Here is an 18,605-nt window from a genome sequence, read left to right as displayed (position 1 = left end):
ATAAGGAGTTCCCGTCGTGGCGCAGTGGTTAACGAATCCGACTAGGAACCATGAGGTTGCGGGTTCGATCCCTGCCCTTGCTCAGTGGGTTAACGATCCGGCGTTGCCGTGAGCTGTGGTGTAGGTTGCAGACGCGGCTCGGATCCCGCGTTGCTGTGGCTCTGGCGCAGGCCGGTGGCTACAGCTCCGATTCAACCCCTAGCCTGGGAACCTCCATATGCCGCGGGAGAGGCCCAAGAAATAGCAACAACAACAACAAAAAAGACAAAAAGACAAAAAATAAAATAAAATAATATAAAATAAAAAAAAATTAAAAAAAATAAAAATAAAAAAATAAAAACCAAGAAAAACAATAAAAGGATTGGTCTAACAAGGAATTTTTTTGCAATTCATGAAATTGTTATATACTTTTACAAATATGTAAAGTAAGTTGTTTTTATTAGCAAGAATAAAATTGTGTTGAATCACCTCGGGTGTTGAAGCCAAAGGTGTTGAGTTTCCATATCCATATGTCTTTATATAGTACAAAACATGTGGTTGGCACTGAGTAAGTATATTGGTTAAATAAGCTAATAATAGAATGTGCTCCCTTTCATTGATCCTAGATCTTAAGAAAGACTTTGATGATTATAATAAGTGTTTTTTCCATCTCCTGGGTTTATTCCCAGTAAACAGATCCGAGCTCTCCTAGGCCAGTTCAGCCAAGCAGAAGCCTTACTAATGAAAGCTGGAGTGCAGCCAGGGACTTTGGATGGAGTTCTTTTGGATCTTGGGTGTTCCTCCATGCAACTTGACTCCCCTGAACGAGGTTTTTCCCTTCGGAAGGATGGCCCCTTGGACATGAGAATGGATGGTGGCAGGTGAGTATTGATAAAACATTTCTCTTCACAACAAGAAATCAATTTCTCAAAAACACTCTGAATTTAATTTCCTTTCAAGACAGTAGAATTCCCATCACACGCCCACACCTAACACTCTCCATACATAATAAATCAGTTTTGTTTGCTACTCATTATAGACTTTACTCTTTCTCTAGATTTGGGGTTCTAAAAGAAAAATCTTTGCTGTCTGCACACAAAATAGTGGAGGATAACCTTCATACTGATTTCCTTTTTTACAGAAACAGTGTGAATCTTTTCAGCTACTAACGATATTGGTAAATATGATATACTGAAACAATGGTTCCATTTTTATGCAGGCCCAACTATGCCTCTTGTGAGAAGTAAAAGGAACTGTATTTAATGCATATTCTTTTGAATAATGCATAAAAGGCAAGATTATAGAGGTCAGCGATTGTGAATTTTGTCCTTTTTATGTACTATCACTTAGGTTCAACCTTCTCCAGGAAACTAGAATTTATGGTACTATTATCAGATGCAGTATTATGTGTAAGACAGCTTTACACCTCTTCTTCAATTCTCACCACCGTGGAGATACATTTGCTCTCCATTATTCAAATGGGTTTTATATATATATATATATATATATATATACACACATACATATATATCCTAGGTCACATCCTAGGAAAGTATAGGATAATTTCTTTTAAATCTAAATTATTTTTAAAAGCTTAGATTAGCACTTGTCTCTATGCCCAGCCCTAGCCCAGGGACTGGATAACCTATCCCTACAAAACAAGGCTTAACCATGCATTTCTCTCTTATTTTATGCCCCCTCTCCACTAAATTTTTTGTTGTGGTCCCTATACTTGGAAAGCTTACTTTCTAAGAAGAACATTAGACTTTCTCATATCTAAATTTATAAACTATTCTGCTACTAACCTGCAGTTCTAGATCTGCAGAAATGGTTCTACTGAAACAAGTTGGTTTTCCAACATTTCTTCCTATCTGTGAGAAGGACCTATATATAAGGAATTTAATGTCCTATTTAAGTCAACAATTTAAGATTGAGCTGACTTTGACTTTTTTCCCACAAAATTCTTTGTCTCATGGGAATTATTCACATATAGCTTTTACCCCTTGTTTTGGTATGACCTGTTAACTTAGAATGCGACCCATACTTGTTGGAACCTTTTTGTTCTAGGTCTCATACCTTCTTGTACTCAAATTGGCATTCATGAAATGAAGAGTATGATCATAAAAGAAAATAATAAAAATCCTTTAAAACCAATGACTAATAGTAAAGGTCAAATATCTTCTCATGTTTGGAGATTGAGGTTGTTGTGCAGAGGTAATAAAATGTCAAGCAAATTTCTGCTGTTTCTATGTCTTGCTTTCTGAAACGCAGTGAACAAAACTTATAGTTAATAGTAGTAATCCCTGTATTGTTAATGTAAAGGCTTAATTGGCAAATTGTAGTCTGTGATTGAGGGTTCCTGAGTTTCTCCCATAAGAACATGAAAATAAGATAGCCCCTGAGAATTAAACTCTTAAGTCAATACATAATGGATAAGATTAGTTTTGAGCAAATCTATCTTATAAAGTAGGATGGCTTCTATGTAGATAGCACAAATTACAACCTAATCATACATGTAAATAAATCTAAAGAAAGTACATGACATTCAGAAAGGAGGAGTTAGTTCACAGTGAATTCATAGAAAAAGGAAAGTCAGATTTGCAAATATGTTTAAAGCTAATCTAAGTGGTATTATGGGGAGAGGGAATCCAAGCCAAAAAATTTGGCCAGTCAGATCCTGGAAGCTAATATTTCCCTGTGATGAAGATGGAGGGAAGAGGCTTTCTTAACCTGTTGCCATTTACCACTGGAGTCTTAATGGCATAGTTTATTCTGTACTATCCCAATTTCAACAGTAGCTTTCAGATTATAATAAAGTTCTCATGTAGCAGAAAGAAGTCCCTTGCTCTGAGGACTTGTGGGTCTAGGATTGTTGTTAATTGTATTCTTCACTAGAAGGTAATAAATAAATTACCACTTATGTCAATATTTTCTTTCTCTCATGAGTGTAGTCATTTTTAAGTTGGCGATCTCTGTAGGATTGATGAGATCTCTTCACTATTGATTTGGAGGGGCAGATCTTATTCTTTCTTTCTTTTTTTTTTTTTTTTTTTTTTTTGGTCTTTTATCTTTTTAGGGCCACACCCAAGGCATATGGAGATTCCCAGGCTAGGGGTCAATTCAGAGCTATAGCTGCCAGCCTACACCACAGCCACAGCAATCCAGGATCCTAGCCATGTCTGCGACCTACACCACATCTTATGGCCACACCAGATCCTTAATCCACTAAGCAAGGCCAGGGATCGAACCTGAGTCCTCGTGGATACTAGTCGGGTTCGTTAACTACTGAGCCATGATTGGGAACTCCATGGAGGGGCAGATTTTGTATCTTGACTTATTTGCTATATGAATGCCTATTCTGAAGTCTTGTAGCAGCATGTTGACTTTCCAGAGTATTGCCCCTTTTGCCTTGTAGCCCTATGGAAACTTCTATACCGCTACTCAGTATTAACACGAGAGTAAAATAAAATTATGCCTGTTTTCCACTGAAACATATTTGAGCAAAATGCTCTTTTAATTTTCTTACTTAAAAGTAGAAAGGTATTATTTAAAACTGCTAAGTACATCCATACTGACCTTAAAATTGTCTTAATAGAACTGGACTGTATCGTATGAGTCTGAATTTACCATCACTAACAAGGTACATTTTGATGCTCAGTGGTTTGGGTCGTTGAATTAACAGCCAGGTAAGATCTAGCAGGGATTTTATCAGTTACTCCAAGAGTGACAGTTGGCAAATCTAGGAATGGACAAGCTCAAAAGGATATTGACATCCATTGAGTTTCTCTGTGCCAGGCATTGTACTATTTTATAATTGCATGAACCCTTGATTCTGTGAAGTAAGCACTGTTACTTATATTTCACAGGTTAGAAATTGAGGCTCTGGTAGATTCAAAAGCTTATGCAATATGATAGCAACTCTGTGATTCTAATCTAAGTTAGTCTGACTCTAAAGACCAAATCTTTATCCTTAAAGCTCTTATTGAAGGAGCAAAGTCTATTGAGATGGAAATAGGCTCATTGGTCTGGGGATACCATGGCAGGTAGGAAAAAAAAAGAATCACAGGATCTGGAAAACACACTTACAGAGAGAGAGAGAGAGAGAGAGAGAGAGAGAGAGAGAGAGAGAGATGGTGTCATGGAAAAATAGGGGACAAGCCAAAGACAACAACAGATTTTTCCCCTGGAGGCACTAGGCATGTTAACAAGGTGCACTATAGTATTTTTAAGGAGGGATTCAGGTATTTCTTTTTTTTTTTTTTTTTTCTTCTCAGGTATTTCTTGACAACCCTACTCTGATCTGATGGTCAGCTCTTATTACTCTATCCTTGTTACTTAAGGTCCTCACAGTATAGTACCAACAATCATTCAAGCGTATTAACCACAGGAAAGATTACTATTACTAGCAAAGCTATTTTTCTAATATTTAAAGTCTCAGCTCATCACTGACCCATCTTCCTCAAGTGAGGTAAACTGGAATGGTCTGACAGAGTGAGTGTTATTTCCTGTTACTATGATTTCTTTGTTTTGCCAGAGATTGTTGTTTGTCTTTTCTACCTGAAATTACTATCTAGGCCTGTTTAGTACTGTTTATTGATTACCAGGTTTTACCCCATAGGGACTTTTGTCATGGGTGTATAAGCCAATGTTGTTAACAATTTGAAATAATATATGTTATTACTATTAAGGTTATTTTAGTTTTTGTGAGGGAAACTCACTAGCAGTATCTTCTTGTATAGATTTTCCAAATTCAGTTTGTATCCTCATATAAACAGTTGTTACTTTACAGTCTTGGATTTAGTTAAGTTCCTGAGGTCTAGGCCCATTTAAATATCAGTTAGTAAGCCTTGTATCTTCTAAACTGAAAAAAAAAAAATTAATCAGTAATTTAAATTTTAACAAACTAAATCCAGAAGATCCCCATTATTTTAATTAGGGGAAATCTGCATGAGCAATAATAACTTCTTTCTGAATTAAAGGCTAGTGAAATATTTTAACTTCCTGCTGCCCTTGACCTTGATGAATGTCACACACAGTCCCACTTGTCATAATGATGGGTATTTGAAATGGAAAACCTATTTAATTTGTGTAAAATTTCCGTCTGTGACTTTAAAACCTCAGAAGCCCTCTTAGACTATGTGTGTGTGCCTGACTCTATGTCTCAGTACTCTGAAGTCTTACCCTTGTCAATGAAAACTGACGTCAGTGAACTAATTGGCTCTTCTTGTGCGTAGGTATCCTGACATGCCCACCGCAGCTGATGTTGTGAACGCTTTAGATCAACATGCACTCGCGTCCATCCTGAGAGCATACGGGGAGGAAAAGCATGCCAAAAAAATTGCTTCAGCAATCGTTCAGGCGCGCAGCATCTACCCCATCACCAGAACCCAGCAGCTCGCCAGCATCGTTGCAGGTGCCCTCATTAATTCTGAACAGTGTCTGAGAAAAAAAAGAAAAGGAAAATATATATATATATTAATCCCCCAAACTCCCAGAGGGATTCATTTGTGCTTAAAATCATGCAGGATAGAATCTTGCCTATCCTTCTCTTATGCCAGCTTTCTTTTGGTTTTGCAAGCTTCCCCCCTCCAACACTTCTCCCCCACACACAGTTTTTAAAACTATACTGTAGTCTGCTGATTAGCTTAATAATAGATTTTTTTTTTTTTTTTGCTGCATGAGGTAATTTATCATTTGTGCCTACCAAGGTGAAACATGGAATGACAAGAGCAAAAGAATTTCTTGATCCATCATAGTGGTTGGTTGATAAGCATCTTGTATAAAATCTGACATTACTTCTCTTAGTTTCACATTTTTGCATTTTAATATTTTGGGCAAAAGGAGAATTGCAGTGCCCAACTGCTAAAATAAAATCCAGTGACTCATACATCTATTCTAAACAACCAGCTTACAAAGGGTATGTGATGTATAGGTTATTCCACTTTGTGAATGCTAACTAAATCAGCCTGAGGGGCTTATTGAAACATTTCATCTTTTCTGCTGTTTGCCACCATAAACCTCTTGAACCTAAGTCTAGCTAAGAGGTGCTTTATTATAGCCTTTCTGTTTGAAGCCAAAGTTGTTTCACAGCTGTGTTCCATGATGAAAGTTTTCCAAGGCAAAAATACAACTCCTGCAGTTAGTTAACAGAATTCCAGTGGTAAATTCTTCATCTTGTTGGACCATCTGAAACCCTACATCATTTTTACTTACCAAATGTAATAAGATTTTTTTCAATAGTTTCTATTGTTACTTTAAGTAGCTAGAGAAGTAGAAAAAAAGGAGTATTTGTGTAGCTTATGAAAAGAACCTAATATTGTTTTCCTCTATCTTAGTATTACCTATAGTTTAAGGAATAAAACTTAACTGTAAATTCACTCAGATCAAGATTTAGAGCTCACATAGCAATTATTTTATAACAATTTAATAGTTTAATAAGACTATATTCTACTTGGTTATTAATAATAAAATATAGAGTTGACCAAGTCTTTAATTTTTAAAGTTGCATACCTCAAGGCCCTTCCAACTTACCACTGAGATTCTTTTAGGCAAGTAAGAGTAAAATTCTTCTGGGCTTTGTGAGCATAAAATTCCATGATTTTCTTCCCCCAAAGTATTTATACTAGCAGGCTGACATCACATTCACCCTCTCTCTTCTCCTTCTTCCTGTCTTCTACTCCATACTCACTAATACATCTTTGCCTTATCCTTCCTATCATTCTTTAACCAGCTATGTTCTCTGTCTTCAATTTTGGAAAGAAGAGGAATAAGAATTCACTTTTTTTTTATTTATAAGAAAATCTAGAATTTTCTGGGCCTGAAAATGAGGACTCAAGGCTAGAGAGCATCCTAGAGATTATCCAGTCAAAAAACCTCATCTGATAACTGAAGAAACTGAGGCTCAGGGAGAGTGAACAGTTTCCTCAAGTTTATAGGCTAATGGCAGCATCAATACTAATCTATAATTTGGAAGTTCATGAATTTAAGGCACCATTGGGAATCTGCATTTAAGAAAATTAAGCTGACTTCTGTCTCAGAACTCTAATTTGCAAACTTGGGGAAATAACACTGTGGTATTAGATAGAAATTACGTGAAAATATAGAATAGGAACAATTTAAGTATTTTTAGAAAGATTATATGAAAAACATATTAGGGCTATGACAAATGATATAGTGAAAATTATATATGTGTATGTAAGACCCCATTTTAGTAAATGACCTTAAAAATTTGATTTCCCTATAGAATCCATTTTTATGGCTCAAATTAACCTATATTAATACAACTTTATTGATGTAGATGTAATTCTTTGGAAAAGTGAAAAACTGAAAAAATAAGTTTCCATTTTGTGCTCATTTACTCAAAAAATATTTTGGAAGAGTCTGCTACATACCAGGCATTTTACTAAATACTTAAAGTAGAGGGGAACAAGTCAGATAGAGCCTCCATGTTCAAGAAGCTTATAGGTTAGTGAGTGACAGAATAAAAACATGGTGTCATAAACTGCTTATAGTGGAAACCCTCTTATTTATTGTAGTCTTGTTATAATTGTATGACTAACAGAAAAAGTTGATTCAAGTGGCAATTTATAGCACCTATACATACATATATGTATATATATGCCCTAATTACAGTCCCATGAAATCCATTCTTATATAAACCACACCCATGGCATTTCTTCTACAAGCTATAATTTTATTTTTATTAACATTAAATAAGAATTTAAAGATACAGAACAATCTGAATGAGCATATTTTCTAGATTTTCACTACTTTTGTCTTAAATATTACCTCATCTACATCTAATTTGATTCCGTTTTTATGTACCTCATCTCCATCAAGGTAAAAGTTTCCAAGGTCTCCAACTTAGTATTCATGGAAACATAGCAGCTGTCTTTCCACTTTCTTTCATATTTTACCAGTTCATGTGATATTTGATTAAATTATATAGTGGCAATAGTAAGTGCTCTGAACTTGAAGCATACAGCTGTTTTTATGAGAGCAGGACTGTGTAGAATGCTAGAGAATACCCTGAGACAATTTGTTTAGTAGAGAAAGGGTTTAATCTCTTAAGTCCATTAAATAGAAGTCCCTAAGAGAGCTACTTTATAAAGGAAATATGGGATACAGTGGAAGGCCCAAGAAGGGTCCTATATCAGTTTCATTGTGCTGCTGTAACAAAGTACCCCACTCTAGGTGGTTTAAAGCAACAGAAAGTTTTTCTTTCACAATTCTGGAGGTTAAAAGTCCAAAACCAAGATTTCAGCAGGGTTTGGGGGAGAATGTGTCCTTGACTCTTCCTAGTTTCTTTTTCTTTTTTTTCTTTCTTTTTTACTTTTTAAGGTCCCACTCACAGCATATGGAAGTTCCCAGGCTAGGTGTCAAACTGGAGCTACAGCTGCCAGCCTGCGCCACAGCCACAGCAACACAGGACCTGAGTTGTATCTGTGACCTACACCACCACTCATGGCAACATCAGATCCTTAACTCATTGAGCAAGGCCAGGGATCGAACCTGCATCCTCATGGATCCTAGTCAGGTTCGTTAACCACTAAGCCACGAAGGGAACTCCGACTCTTCCTAGTTCCTGGTGGTTGCCCGCAGTCTTTAGTGATCCTAGGCTTGTAGGTGAAGCACTAAGTTTATGCCTCCATCATCACATGGTGTTCTCCCTGTGAATCTGTCTTGGTACATGAATTTCCTTTTTTATTATGAGGACACAAATCATGTTTGATATGGAGTCTACCCTAATCCAGTGTGTACTCACCTTAACTTAATTTTATCTGAAAAGTTCCTATTTCCAAATAATGTCACACTGACTAGTTTCTGGTGGACATGAACTTTGGGGGACATTATTCAACCTAGGAGAGTTCCTAAGCAATATCTTTAACAAACATGTATTTTTTCAGGGTATAATATGCAGTGACTATATTTGAATGTCATTTGCGATTCTTAACAGATTCATACTAAATATGTTCAATATTATCAAGCATGTTGGGAAACATCACACTGTTGCTGACACACAGTAAAACCCTTGTATACTGTATACTCAAAAAGCTAATAATCCATTAGGACAAGAAGGACCACCACACTTGTAAACACAATATATTTAGTGGAATTACATAATAATTCAAGTGATTAAGCTATATTTGTAAAACCTAAAGTCTAGTGCCTTTGTTAGTACAAAGAACTACAGTTCCAATATTCTTCCAAATCATAAGAGCTCCAGAAGAAAGGTTTGAGGCACAAAGTTGGAACAGAACACTTAGAACTATGATGAATTACTTTGTAAATTACCAAAGCAGTAATTTTAAGATAATTCCAGAAATAACCTTTAGGACTTCATGGATGACATCCACTATTCAGAATACCTAGCCAGAATTTTTTGTATAAATAACACATATACAATGTTCCTTGTACTAAAGTCCCTATACCTACCCTTTCCTGTGGCTAATGTCAGCTCTTCCTTTTGAGCTCAGTTGAAATGTCCTTCCTTTATAGAGTTTTTTTTCCAGCCCCACACAGATTAATTGAGATTCTCTCCTTTTTGTTCCCATAGCACTACATTAGCCTGTTCTTGTTGCTCACTTACCATTTATCTTTTTCCCCAAATTATACTGTCCAGTACAGTTGCCACTGGCCACATGTGTCTTGAAGTTCTAGAAATGTGGTTGCTTCAAAGGAGAGGTGTCTCTGTGCAAAATACATACCAGATTTTGAGGCTTAGTTTGAATAAGGAAGTTAATATATCTCAAAAATATTTATGTGCATCATGTGTTGAAATGGTAATATTTTCAATATTATTGGGTTAAATTAACTCTACTTGTTTCTTCTTTGCTTTTTTAATGTGGCTGTAGAAAATTTTAAATAACATATGTGGGTCACACTTTCTTTTGATTGGACAGTGCTGCTTTAGATGGTAAGCACTGTGAGGGTGCTGCCATGACTCTCTTACTCATTACTGTGCCCCCAGTGCTTGCTACGGTTTTGACCCTTGAAGGGCATTTGGTAAATACTTTTTTCAAGGTTTATACATAAAATAATCAAAATATACATAGATTGGGGTGTTTTCGCCTTTATAAGTTGGTATTCAACGAAATAACATTAGTGTTGGTAAAAAAATTGGTGGTCAATCTTGTTGGTCATAAATAATGAATCTCCCATATCAATCTGGTCTAACATCACTAACTCTAAAGTATTCATTCGAAATTTGAAAAAACACATCACTTTCCTAGTTTTTTAGTTTTTTCATCTTTAAGCTGAAATGACATCTGTTCCTCCCTTATAGTTTGGGAGGTACTATGAAAAAAAATAATACTCCAATAAAATATTTTTATTAATTAAATCTTTAAAGATGGAAATGGTGTATATAAAAATACTCAAGCTTTCAATTCTCTTGATACATAAAGGAAAAATCACCATTTAATCTTAAGTGTTGAATTAAATCTAGTTTAATGCATGATCTTAGTTCAAACTCTGGTTCTACAACTTGCTTTCTGTGTAAAATTGAACAGTTCTACACCTTGTCCTTCTCCTCCTGAAATGGAAATGAGTAATATTTATGATGATGACCATTATTATTTTTGCTTAGCAAGCATAACCCTACTAATTCTATTTTGTTTAAACCAATACTGAAATTCACCTGTAGTTTCCAAGCTTAGGCAAAAATCACAGAAGTATATTTATCACTTTCTAGGTCATTGGGCTTTAAATTCAAATTACCTAATTAACACATCGATTGTCAAACAGTAATATAAGGCTTATAGTGTCAATTTTTCAATAGGAAAAGGGAGAGGGGAAGAAGCTTCTTAGATATGTTCGATTCTTGTTGATTAAATGTATAGACTTATTATTCCCTGACTAAAACTTTGATGTAACCTCTATTCTGACTCATGTACAAGGTACACAGCCAGAGCTTAATTAATGCTTGTTGAACAAATAAATCAATAAAAAGATGTGTACATTCTCAACCAAAGTAAAGTGAAAAATTCAGGGAAAAAAAATTGTAAGTTGTTAGGTGATACTGAGAATTGTATTCTGCCCTTCACATTGAAGAATGGAGGACCTAAGCATCTATGTCCTCAGTATCAGTTAAAGCAGCATGAGGGATAGGTGAGGCTCCCCATGACATGGATTAAAAATTCTCAAGTTCTATTTCTGTTCTGCAGTGTATTTGCTTTGCAAACTTGAATAAATCACTTACCTTCTCTGATCCTTATTTTCTCATCTGGAAAAGGTGGATAACTGTTTCATGCTACGACAAATAATGAGATGATATTTGGAAAATTCTCTGTGAAGTTTAAAGTGTAAATACACTTGTTAAGCATTTTATTCTCCTCTCTCCAGAACTGGAATGATCCAGAAAGCAAACAGGTGCATTAGTTAGAATGCTGAGTGTGGTCATCTACCCCAGAATTTTTGTCCACAGCCAAACGGGGTGATCTGTGATAGGCTGATTGCTTCATTGCAAGCTGTTCTTGCCTTAGAGGCTATGTGAGTTTTGGAAAGGAGAAAAATAATCACCTTTTTCTGCATCGGGATATATAAAGGGTATCTTTCCATAGCAGCATTGATAGCTCAATGAAATCACTAGCTTTCCCAGCAAAGTTTTGTTAACTCAGAGAGAAACCTTTGAAATGAAAAATAAATTAAATAAAACATTCATCAAGAAATATGTATCATAATCAAATTTTAGCAAAACAAACTTTTTCTTGATGAAATTAAGCAGACTAGTTTCCATCCTTTATCATTTTAATAACATACATGTTGCATCCTCTTGCTCCCCCCAAAAGCGCTCTGTATTAACATTGCCTTGATGAAGAAATATATGAAGATGTCAAAAGAGTTCAATTACCAATCTAGTGGGAAATGGTATGGTCAAACCTACAGTCGAATTTAGATGGCTTGCCAGTGAGTCATAGTTGTCATTGCTACAGCCTATGACAATGAACTTATTCTTCTGTCATTTTAAATTTCTTGAGGTCAATCTGTTGAACACTGTGTGTATTGGTATGGTAACTTCATGCCAACTAAATTATCAAATGACATTTCATAAGTAAACTTATTTCTTATTTTAATAAGTACTCTTTTCAAGAGACATTCTGTACAAGTAGTCCAACTCAGAAGAGAATGAAATGAAATGTGAAAAAAAGAGAAAGAAAAACCTAAAAATCTCCCTCCTAAAAAAATCTGGCTATTATTAGTTTGAAGTACCAAGTGGGAAGCAGGAAATGTCAATCCAAAGTGACTGTGGCCCACCCTAAATTAAAATAATAATAATAATGCTAGCTAACACTTTTTGAACAAATAGTAGGCACTATCCTAAACTATTTTCAGGTATTAACTCAGTCCTCACAGTCACCAATGAGGGAGGTACAGTTTTTATCCCCATTTTATGAATGAGGAACTGAAGCACAAAGATGCTAGGTAACTTGTCTCTTGATAAGTAGAGCTGAAATTGGAAGGTAAGTAATCTCACTCTAGAGCCTGTGCTCTTATTTATGACACTACTCTAAATCCCTTTCTTATGATTAAAGCACAGGATGAATTGTTGCTAGTGAATGCTGATAGCTCAGTCTTCTAGGATCTCACATATTCATTTAGGAGACAGTCATATAAGCAACTCACTCTGTCACCTTATAATAAATGCTGTATATAAGAGAATCATGAACAAAAAGGTATAGGAATCCAGAGACGGGAGCAACTGATTTTGATGTGTTGAGGTTTGAGTTATTGAGGAGAGGGTTTGGGTAGAAGTTACAGACAAAGAGACCTTTGAGTTGGGCCTTACAGGGAAAGTCCCTGGCACCCCGTAGAAACTTATTAATTGAAGATGCAAAAAAAAAAAATCAATGAACAAATACATGAAGAAGCTGGTAGGATTTTAGAGGACTGTGAGGAGTAGAAGATAGGCAATTCATGGTCCTATCCCAGGAAACAATATAGTTCCAAATCCCTGGAATTCCCCATTGTCTTGGGATCTTTTATCCTAAATGTGACCTTGAATTGAGTCAGTTTCTTAATTCATAATAACCAAGTCCTCTAGGTCTTCTTTATTATAGCTGAATTCCAAACTGCTTCTATGAGACAGGAGAAGGGAAATGCATCCTTTTACCTCATTTATTATTTTATACTTTGCTGTACTTATTTTCTGGCATTGTATGTTCTATATATTAGCAGTTTTCACATTGGTATTAATTTTATAAAGATATATATAAATAGCCTGGCCATTTTGTCTTTCTATTATTGATTTTAAAAAAAAGAAGCAGAGTTCCCATCGTGATTCAATGGTAACGAACCCAACTAGTGTCCTGGAGGATGTGAGTTTGATCCCTGGCCTCTCTCAGTGGGTTAAGCATCCATGAGCTGTGGTAGATCACAGTTGTGGCTTGGATTCCCCCATTGGCGTAGGCCAGAAGCTGTAGCTCCAATTCAACTCCTAGCCTGGGAATTTCCATATGCTATGGGTGTGGCCCTAAAAAGACAAAAAAATAAAAATAAAAACAAAACAGAAGAATATTTGTTTCTATAGCAAGTTATTGAGACTTTTTAAAGAATTTAGCAGTAAATATAAGACCTTTCTATTTGAGAATCAAAATCAAGCAGTCTTATGTAGTAATTGCACTACAGTCTTGTTTTTGAGATTGACATAATTCAGATCTTATCTAAGTAGGAAGTATAATTGCAAAGGAAGAAGTAAAACTATCACTATTTGCAAGTGAGATGATACTATACCTAGGAAATCCTAAAGATACTACCAGGAAACTATTAGAGCTCATCAATGAATTTGGCAAAGTCACAGGATACAAAATTAATACACAGAAATCAACTGCATTTCTATATACTAACAAGAAAAAATCAGAAAGAGAAATTAGGGAAACAATCCCATTTATCATCACATCAAAAAGAATAAAATACTTAGGAATAAACCTACCTAGAGACAAAAGACCTGTAGTCTGAAAACTATAAGACACTGATGAAAGAAATCAAAGATGACACAAACAGATGGAAAGACATACCATGCTCTTGGATTGGAAGAATCAATATTGTCAAACGACTATACTACCCAATGCACTCCCTATCAAATTACCGAGGACATGTTTCACAGAACTCGAACAAAATATTTTAAAGTTTGTTTGGAAGCACAAAAGACCCAGAATAGCCAAAGATATCCTGAAAAAGAAAAATGGAACTGGAGGAATCAGGCTCCCTGACTTCAGACTATATTACAAAGCTACAGTCATTGAAATCATATTGTACTGGCACAAAGACAGAAATATAGATCAGTGGAACAGGATAGAAAGCCCATGGTTAAACGCATACACCTACAGTCAACTAAACTATGAAAAAGGAGGCAAGAATATACAATGGAGAAAAGACAGTCCCTTCAATAAATGGTGCTCGGAAAACTGGACAGCCATATGTAAAAGAATGAAATTAGAACACTTCCTAACACCATACACAAAAATAAACTCAAAATGGATTAAAGACCTAAATATAAGACCAGATACTATAAAATTTTTAGAGGAAAACATAGGCTGAACAGTTTCCAACATAAACCACAGCAATATCTTCTCAGATCCACCTCTTAGAGTTATGACAATAAAAACAAAAATAAACAAATGGGACTTCATTAAATTTAAAAGTCTCTGCACAGCAAAGGAATCCCTAAATAAAACAAAAAGACAACCCACAGAATGGAAGAAAATCTTTGCGAATGAATCAACTGACAAGGGATTCATCTCCAAAATTTATAAACACCTTCTGCAGCTCCATACCAAAAAACAAACAACCCCATCAAAAAATGGGCAGAAGATTTAAATAGACAATTCTCCAAAGAAGACATACAGATGGCCAAAAAACACATGAAAAGATGTTCTTCATCACTCATTATTAGAGAACAGCAAATCAAAACCACTATGAGGTATCACCTTACACCAGCCAGAATGGCCATCATCAAAAAGTCTACAAACAATAAGTGTTAGAGAGTGTGTGGAGAAAAGGGAACCCTATTATACTTTTGGTGGGAATGTAAATTGGTGCAACCACTGTGGAAAACAGTATGAAGAGTCCTCAGAAAACTAAAAGAATTACTGTTTGATCCAGCAGTCCCATTCCTGGGCATCTATCCAGAGAAAACCATGACTCCAAAAGACACATGTTCTCCAATGTTCATTGCAGCCCTATATGCAATAGCCAAGACATGGAAACAACCTAAATGCCCATCAACAGAAGAATGGATAATGAAGATGTGGTCCATATACACAATGGAATATTACTCAGCAATTAAAAGAAATAACAGCATTTTTAGCAACATGGATGGACTTAGAAATTATCATGCTAAGTGAAGTCAGACAGTGAGACACCATCATATATGATATCACTTACATGTGGAATCTTAAAAAAAGGACGCGGAGTTCCTGTCGTGGCGCAGTGGTTAACGAATCCGACTAGGAACCATGAGGTTGGGGGTTTGGTCCCTGCCCTTGCTCAGTGGGTTAACGAACCGGCGTTGCTGTGAGCTGTGGTGTAGGTTGCAGACGCGGCTTGGATCCCGTGTTGCTGTGGCACTGGTGTAGGCCAGCGGCTACAGCTCCGATTGGACCCCTAGCCTGGGAACCTTCCATATGCCGCGGGAAAGGCCCAAGAAATGGCAAAAAGACAAAAATAAATAAATAAATAAAAATTAAAAAAAGGACACCATAAACTTCGCAGAACAGATACTGACTCACAGGCTTTGAAAAACATGTTTTCTAAATAAGAAAGGCTAGGGGTGGGGGATGTGCCTGAGATGATCATGCTGTAAAATTGGGTTGTGATGATCATTGACAAGGGATTCATCTCCAAAATTTATGAACTGTAAATGTAATGAAATTCATTGAGTAATTTAAAAAAACTGGCTCTGGAGACTGCAAAACAAACAAACAAATAAACAAATAATAAGTATAATGAGATGTCTTTACTTCACCCAAAAATGACTGATCAAGCGTGCAGCACCATTCCTGAAAATAGTAGTTTCAGACATCAGCTGTTATGTTTATATGTTGGGAACATTCTTTGAAGACAAGCATCTATTTTCATTTTCAAACTTTAAAATGTTCATATCGTCCCAAAAGAATGTCAAAGAAAGAGAACCCCAAATGTTAAATATGTTGACAAAGATTAAAGATTATATTGTTAAGGCTTGGAGGAGAATGAGAGAGTAGTTTTGACATTCAAACTTTAATCATAACTAAAATCTAAGAACAATAGTAACTAAAAATTAAGAGAGTAGTTTTGATATCCAAACTTTAATCGTAACTAAAAATTAAGAATAATAATAAAGAAAAATTAAGAATAATTAATAATAGCTAAAAATTCAGAATAACAAATATTAAATTACATTATTTTCTGATACCTTTTCTTTGTGCTGAAGTTAAGGAATTTATTGAACATTTGGAAAAAATATTCCTCAGAGTTTAAAAATCAGGGGTCTTTTTAGTTTTTCATATGTTATCTTTCCCTCGTCTCTTTTTGTCAGGAACATTAGTAGTTTTGGCATTTTTCAAACTTTTCTTTTTCTTTTCTTTCTCTCTCTCTCTCATTTTTTTTTTTTTTTATTTTTGCCTTTTCGAGGGCCACCCCCACAGCATATGGAGGTTCCCAGGCTAGGGGTCTAATCGGAGCTGTAGCTGCCGGCCTACACCACAGCCACAGCAACACCAAATCAATCAGTGTCTGTGACCCACACCACAGCTCACGGCAATGCGAAATCCTTAACCCACTGAGCAAGGGCAGGGACCAAACCCCCAACCTCATGGTTCCTAGTTGAATTTGTTAACCACTGTGCCATGACGGGAACTCCATTTTTCAAACTTTTGAATTTATTTTATCCCTTTCATCTTTGTGTGGCTCTATATTGCCTCACATATTTTTAATTACTAGGAATCACTGCTACCATTTTATAAACTGGAGAACAGATAATTTCCCTTTATATTTGCATGTAGTACATATTTGCATGTAGTACTTAGTAAGCAATAGGAAATATTTATTGACTTCCTATATTTTCCTAATATGAAATTATTCATTTAATAACATTCTTATCAGCTGGACTATTAATTCTATAATATAGTAGATTGGATATATATTCTTTATTGCTTCATTCTTAAGACCTAATACAGCATTTAGCTTATAATACATGTCCAATTAGTATTTCTTGAATGAATAATGCTCATTTCTTCATAGTTTTTGTGAAGTTTAAAAAATGGGTGAGACTAGACAACAAATAGAAGTCTTATTTCCTCTATACTAAACTAATCCTTATTTTCTCTTATACTAATTTCTTTAGTATATAGGCATTTTCTATTGTTAGGCAGACTTAGACCTGTAATAATAAGAGAACCTGTAATAATTTTCTTTTTTTCTTTTTTAAAATTATTATTATAGTTGATTCACATTGTTTCATCAAGTTCTGTTGTACAACAGAGTAACCCAACCACACACATTTCCCTGTTGTACAGTAGGATCCCATTGCCCATCCATTTCAAACATAATAGTTTGCATCCCCCAAACCTCCCAAATGCCCATTCATCCCACTCTCTCCCCTTTCCCCCTTTGGAACCCCAAGTCTGCTCTTCTTGTCCATGATCTGTTTCTGTTTTTGGTTTCTTTGTTTGTTATTTTTAGATTGGATCATCTATTCCATATTTTAGATTCTACAAATAAGTGATATCATATGGTATTTGTCTTTTTCTTTCTGGCTTACTTAGTATGAGAGTCTCTAGATCCATCCATATTGCTGCAAATGGCATTAGTTTGTCTTTTTTATGGCTGAGTAGTATTCCATTGTGTATATGTACCACATGTTCTTAATCCATTCATCTCTTGATGGACATTTAGGTTGTTTTCATGTCTTGGCTATTGTGAACAGTACTGCTATGAACATAGGGGTGCGTGTATCTTTTTCAATGAAAGTTTTGTCCGGATATATGCCTACTAGTAGAATTGCTAGATCATATGGTAGCTCTGTATTTAATTTTCTGAGGTACCCTCATACTGTTTTCCATAGTGGTTATACCAATTTACATTCCCACCAATAGCAGAGGAGAGTACCTTTTTCTCCATACCCTCTCCAGCATTCGTTATTTGTTGACTTTTTAATGATCACCATTCTGACTGGGGTGGGGCGGTACCTCGTTTTTGTTGTTGTTTTGTTTTCCGGGTTTTTTTTTTTTTTTGTACTTCTTTCATTATTATTATTATTATTTTTAATAGTTATTTCCCCAATACATTTTTTTTCTACTGTACAGCATGGTGGTCCAGTTACACATACATGTACACATTCTTTTTTTGCACATTATCATGCGCTGTTATAAGTGACTAGACATAGTTCCCAGTGTTATACAGCAGGATCGCATGGCTAATCCATTCCAAAGACAATAGTTTGTATCTATTAACCCCAAGTTCCCCAACCACCCCACTCCCTCCCCCTTGGAAACCACAAGTCTATTCTGCAAGTCCATGATTTTCTTTTCTGTGGATATAATAATTTTCTTGATGCATGTAATATCTTTCCTGTTCTCTAAAGGGTAAATCAGTTTCAATATGCCTTACAAAACTAGCTCAGTCTTCTATATTTTCAATTTCTTCAT

At 35.5% G+C, this 18,605-nt stretch overlaps 1 protein-coding gene across 12 annotated transcripts in view; it reads left to right on the top strand.

Annotated features, from left to right (window-relative positions):
- METTL15 (methyltransferase like 15) overlaps nucleotides 1-18,605 on the top strand; it is a 382,010-nt gene that overhangs the window by 163,529 nt on the left and 199,876 nt on the right. For all 12 annotated transcript variants that reach the window (XR_014837122.1, XR_014837123.1, XR_014837125.1 and 9 more), the window contains exons 4-5: nucleotides 669-860; nucleotides 5,214-5,392. Coding sequence is in view for 6 of the 12 variants with exons in the window: in XM_005654689.4 (XP_005654746.3) it covers nucleotides 669-860; nucleotides 5,214-5,392 (371 nt within the window). In the remaining 6 variants the exon portion in view is untranslated. The remainder of the gene's footprint in view (nucleotides 1-668; nucleotides 861-5,213; nucleotides 5,393-18,605) is intronic.

Source organism: Sus scrofa, chromosome 2, assembly GCF_054392235.1.
Source record: "Sus scrofa isolate SSC_HxYL_T2T_F1_AM1 chromosome 2, Sscrofa_HxYL_maternal_Yorkshire_Landrace_v2.0, whole genome shotgun sequence".
Lineage (NCBI taxonomy): Eukaryota > Metazoa > Chordata > Mammalia > Artiodactyla > Suidae > Sus > Sus scrofa.
This window is presented reverse-complemented; position numbering and strand designations above follow the sequence as displayed.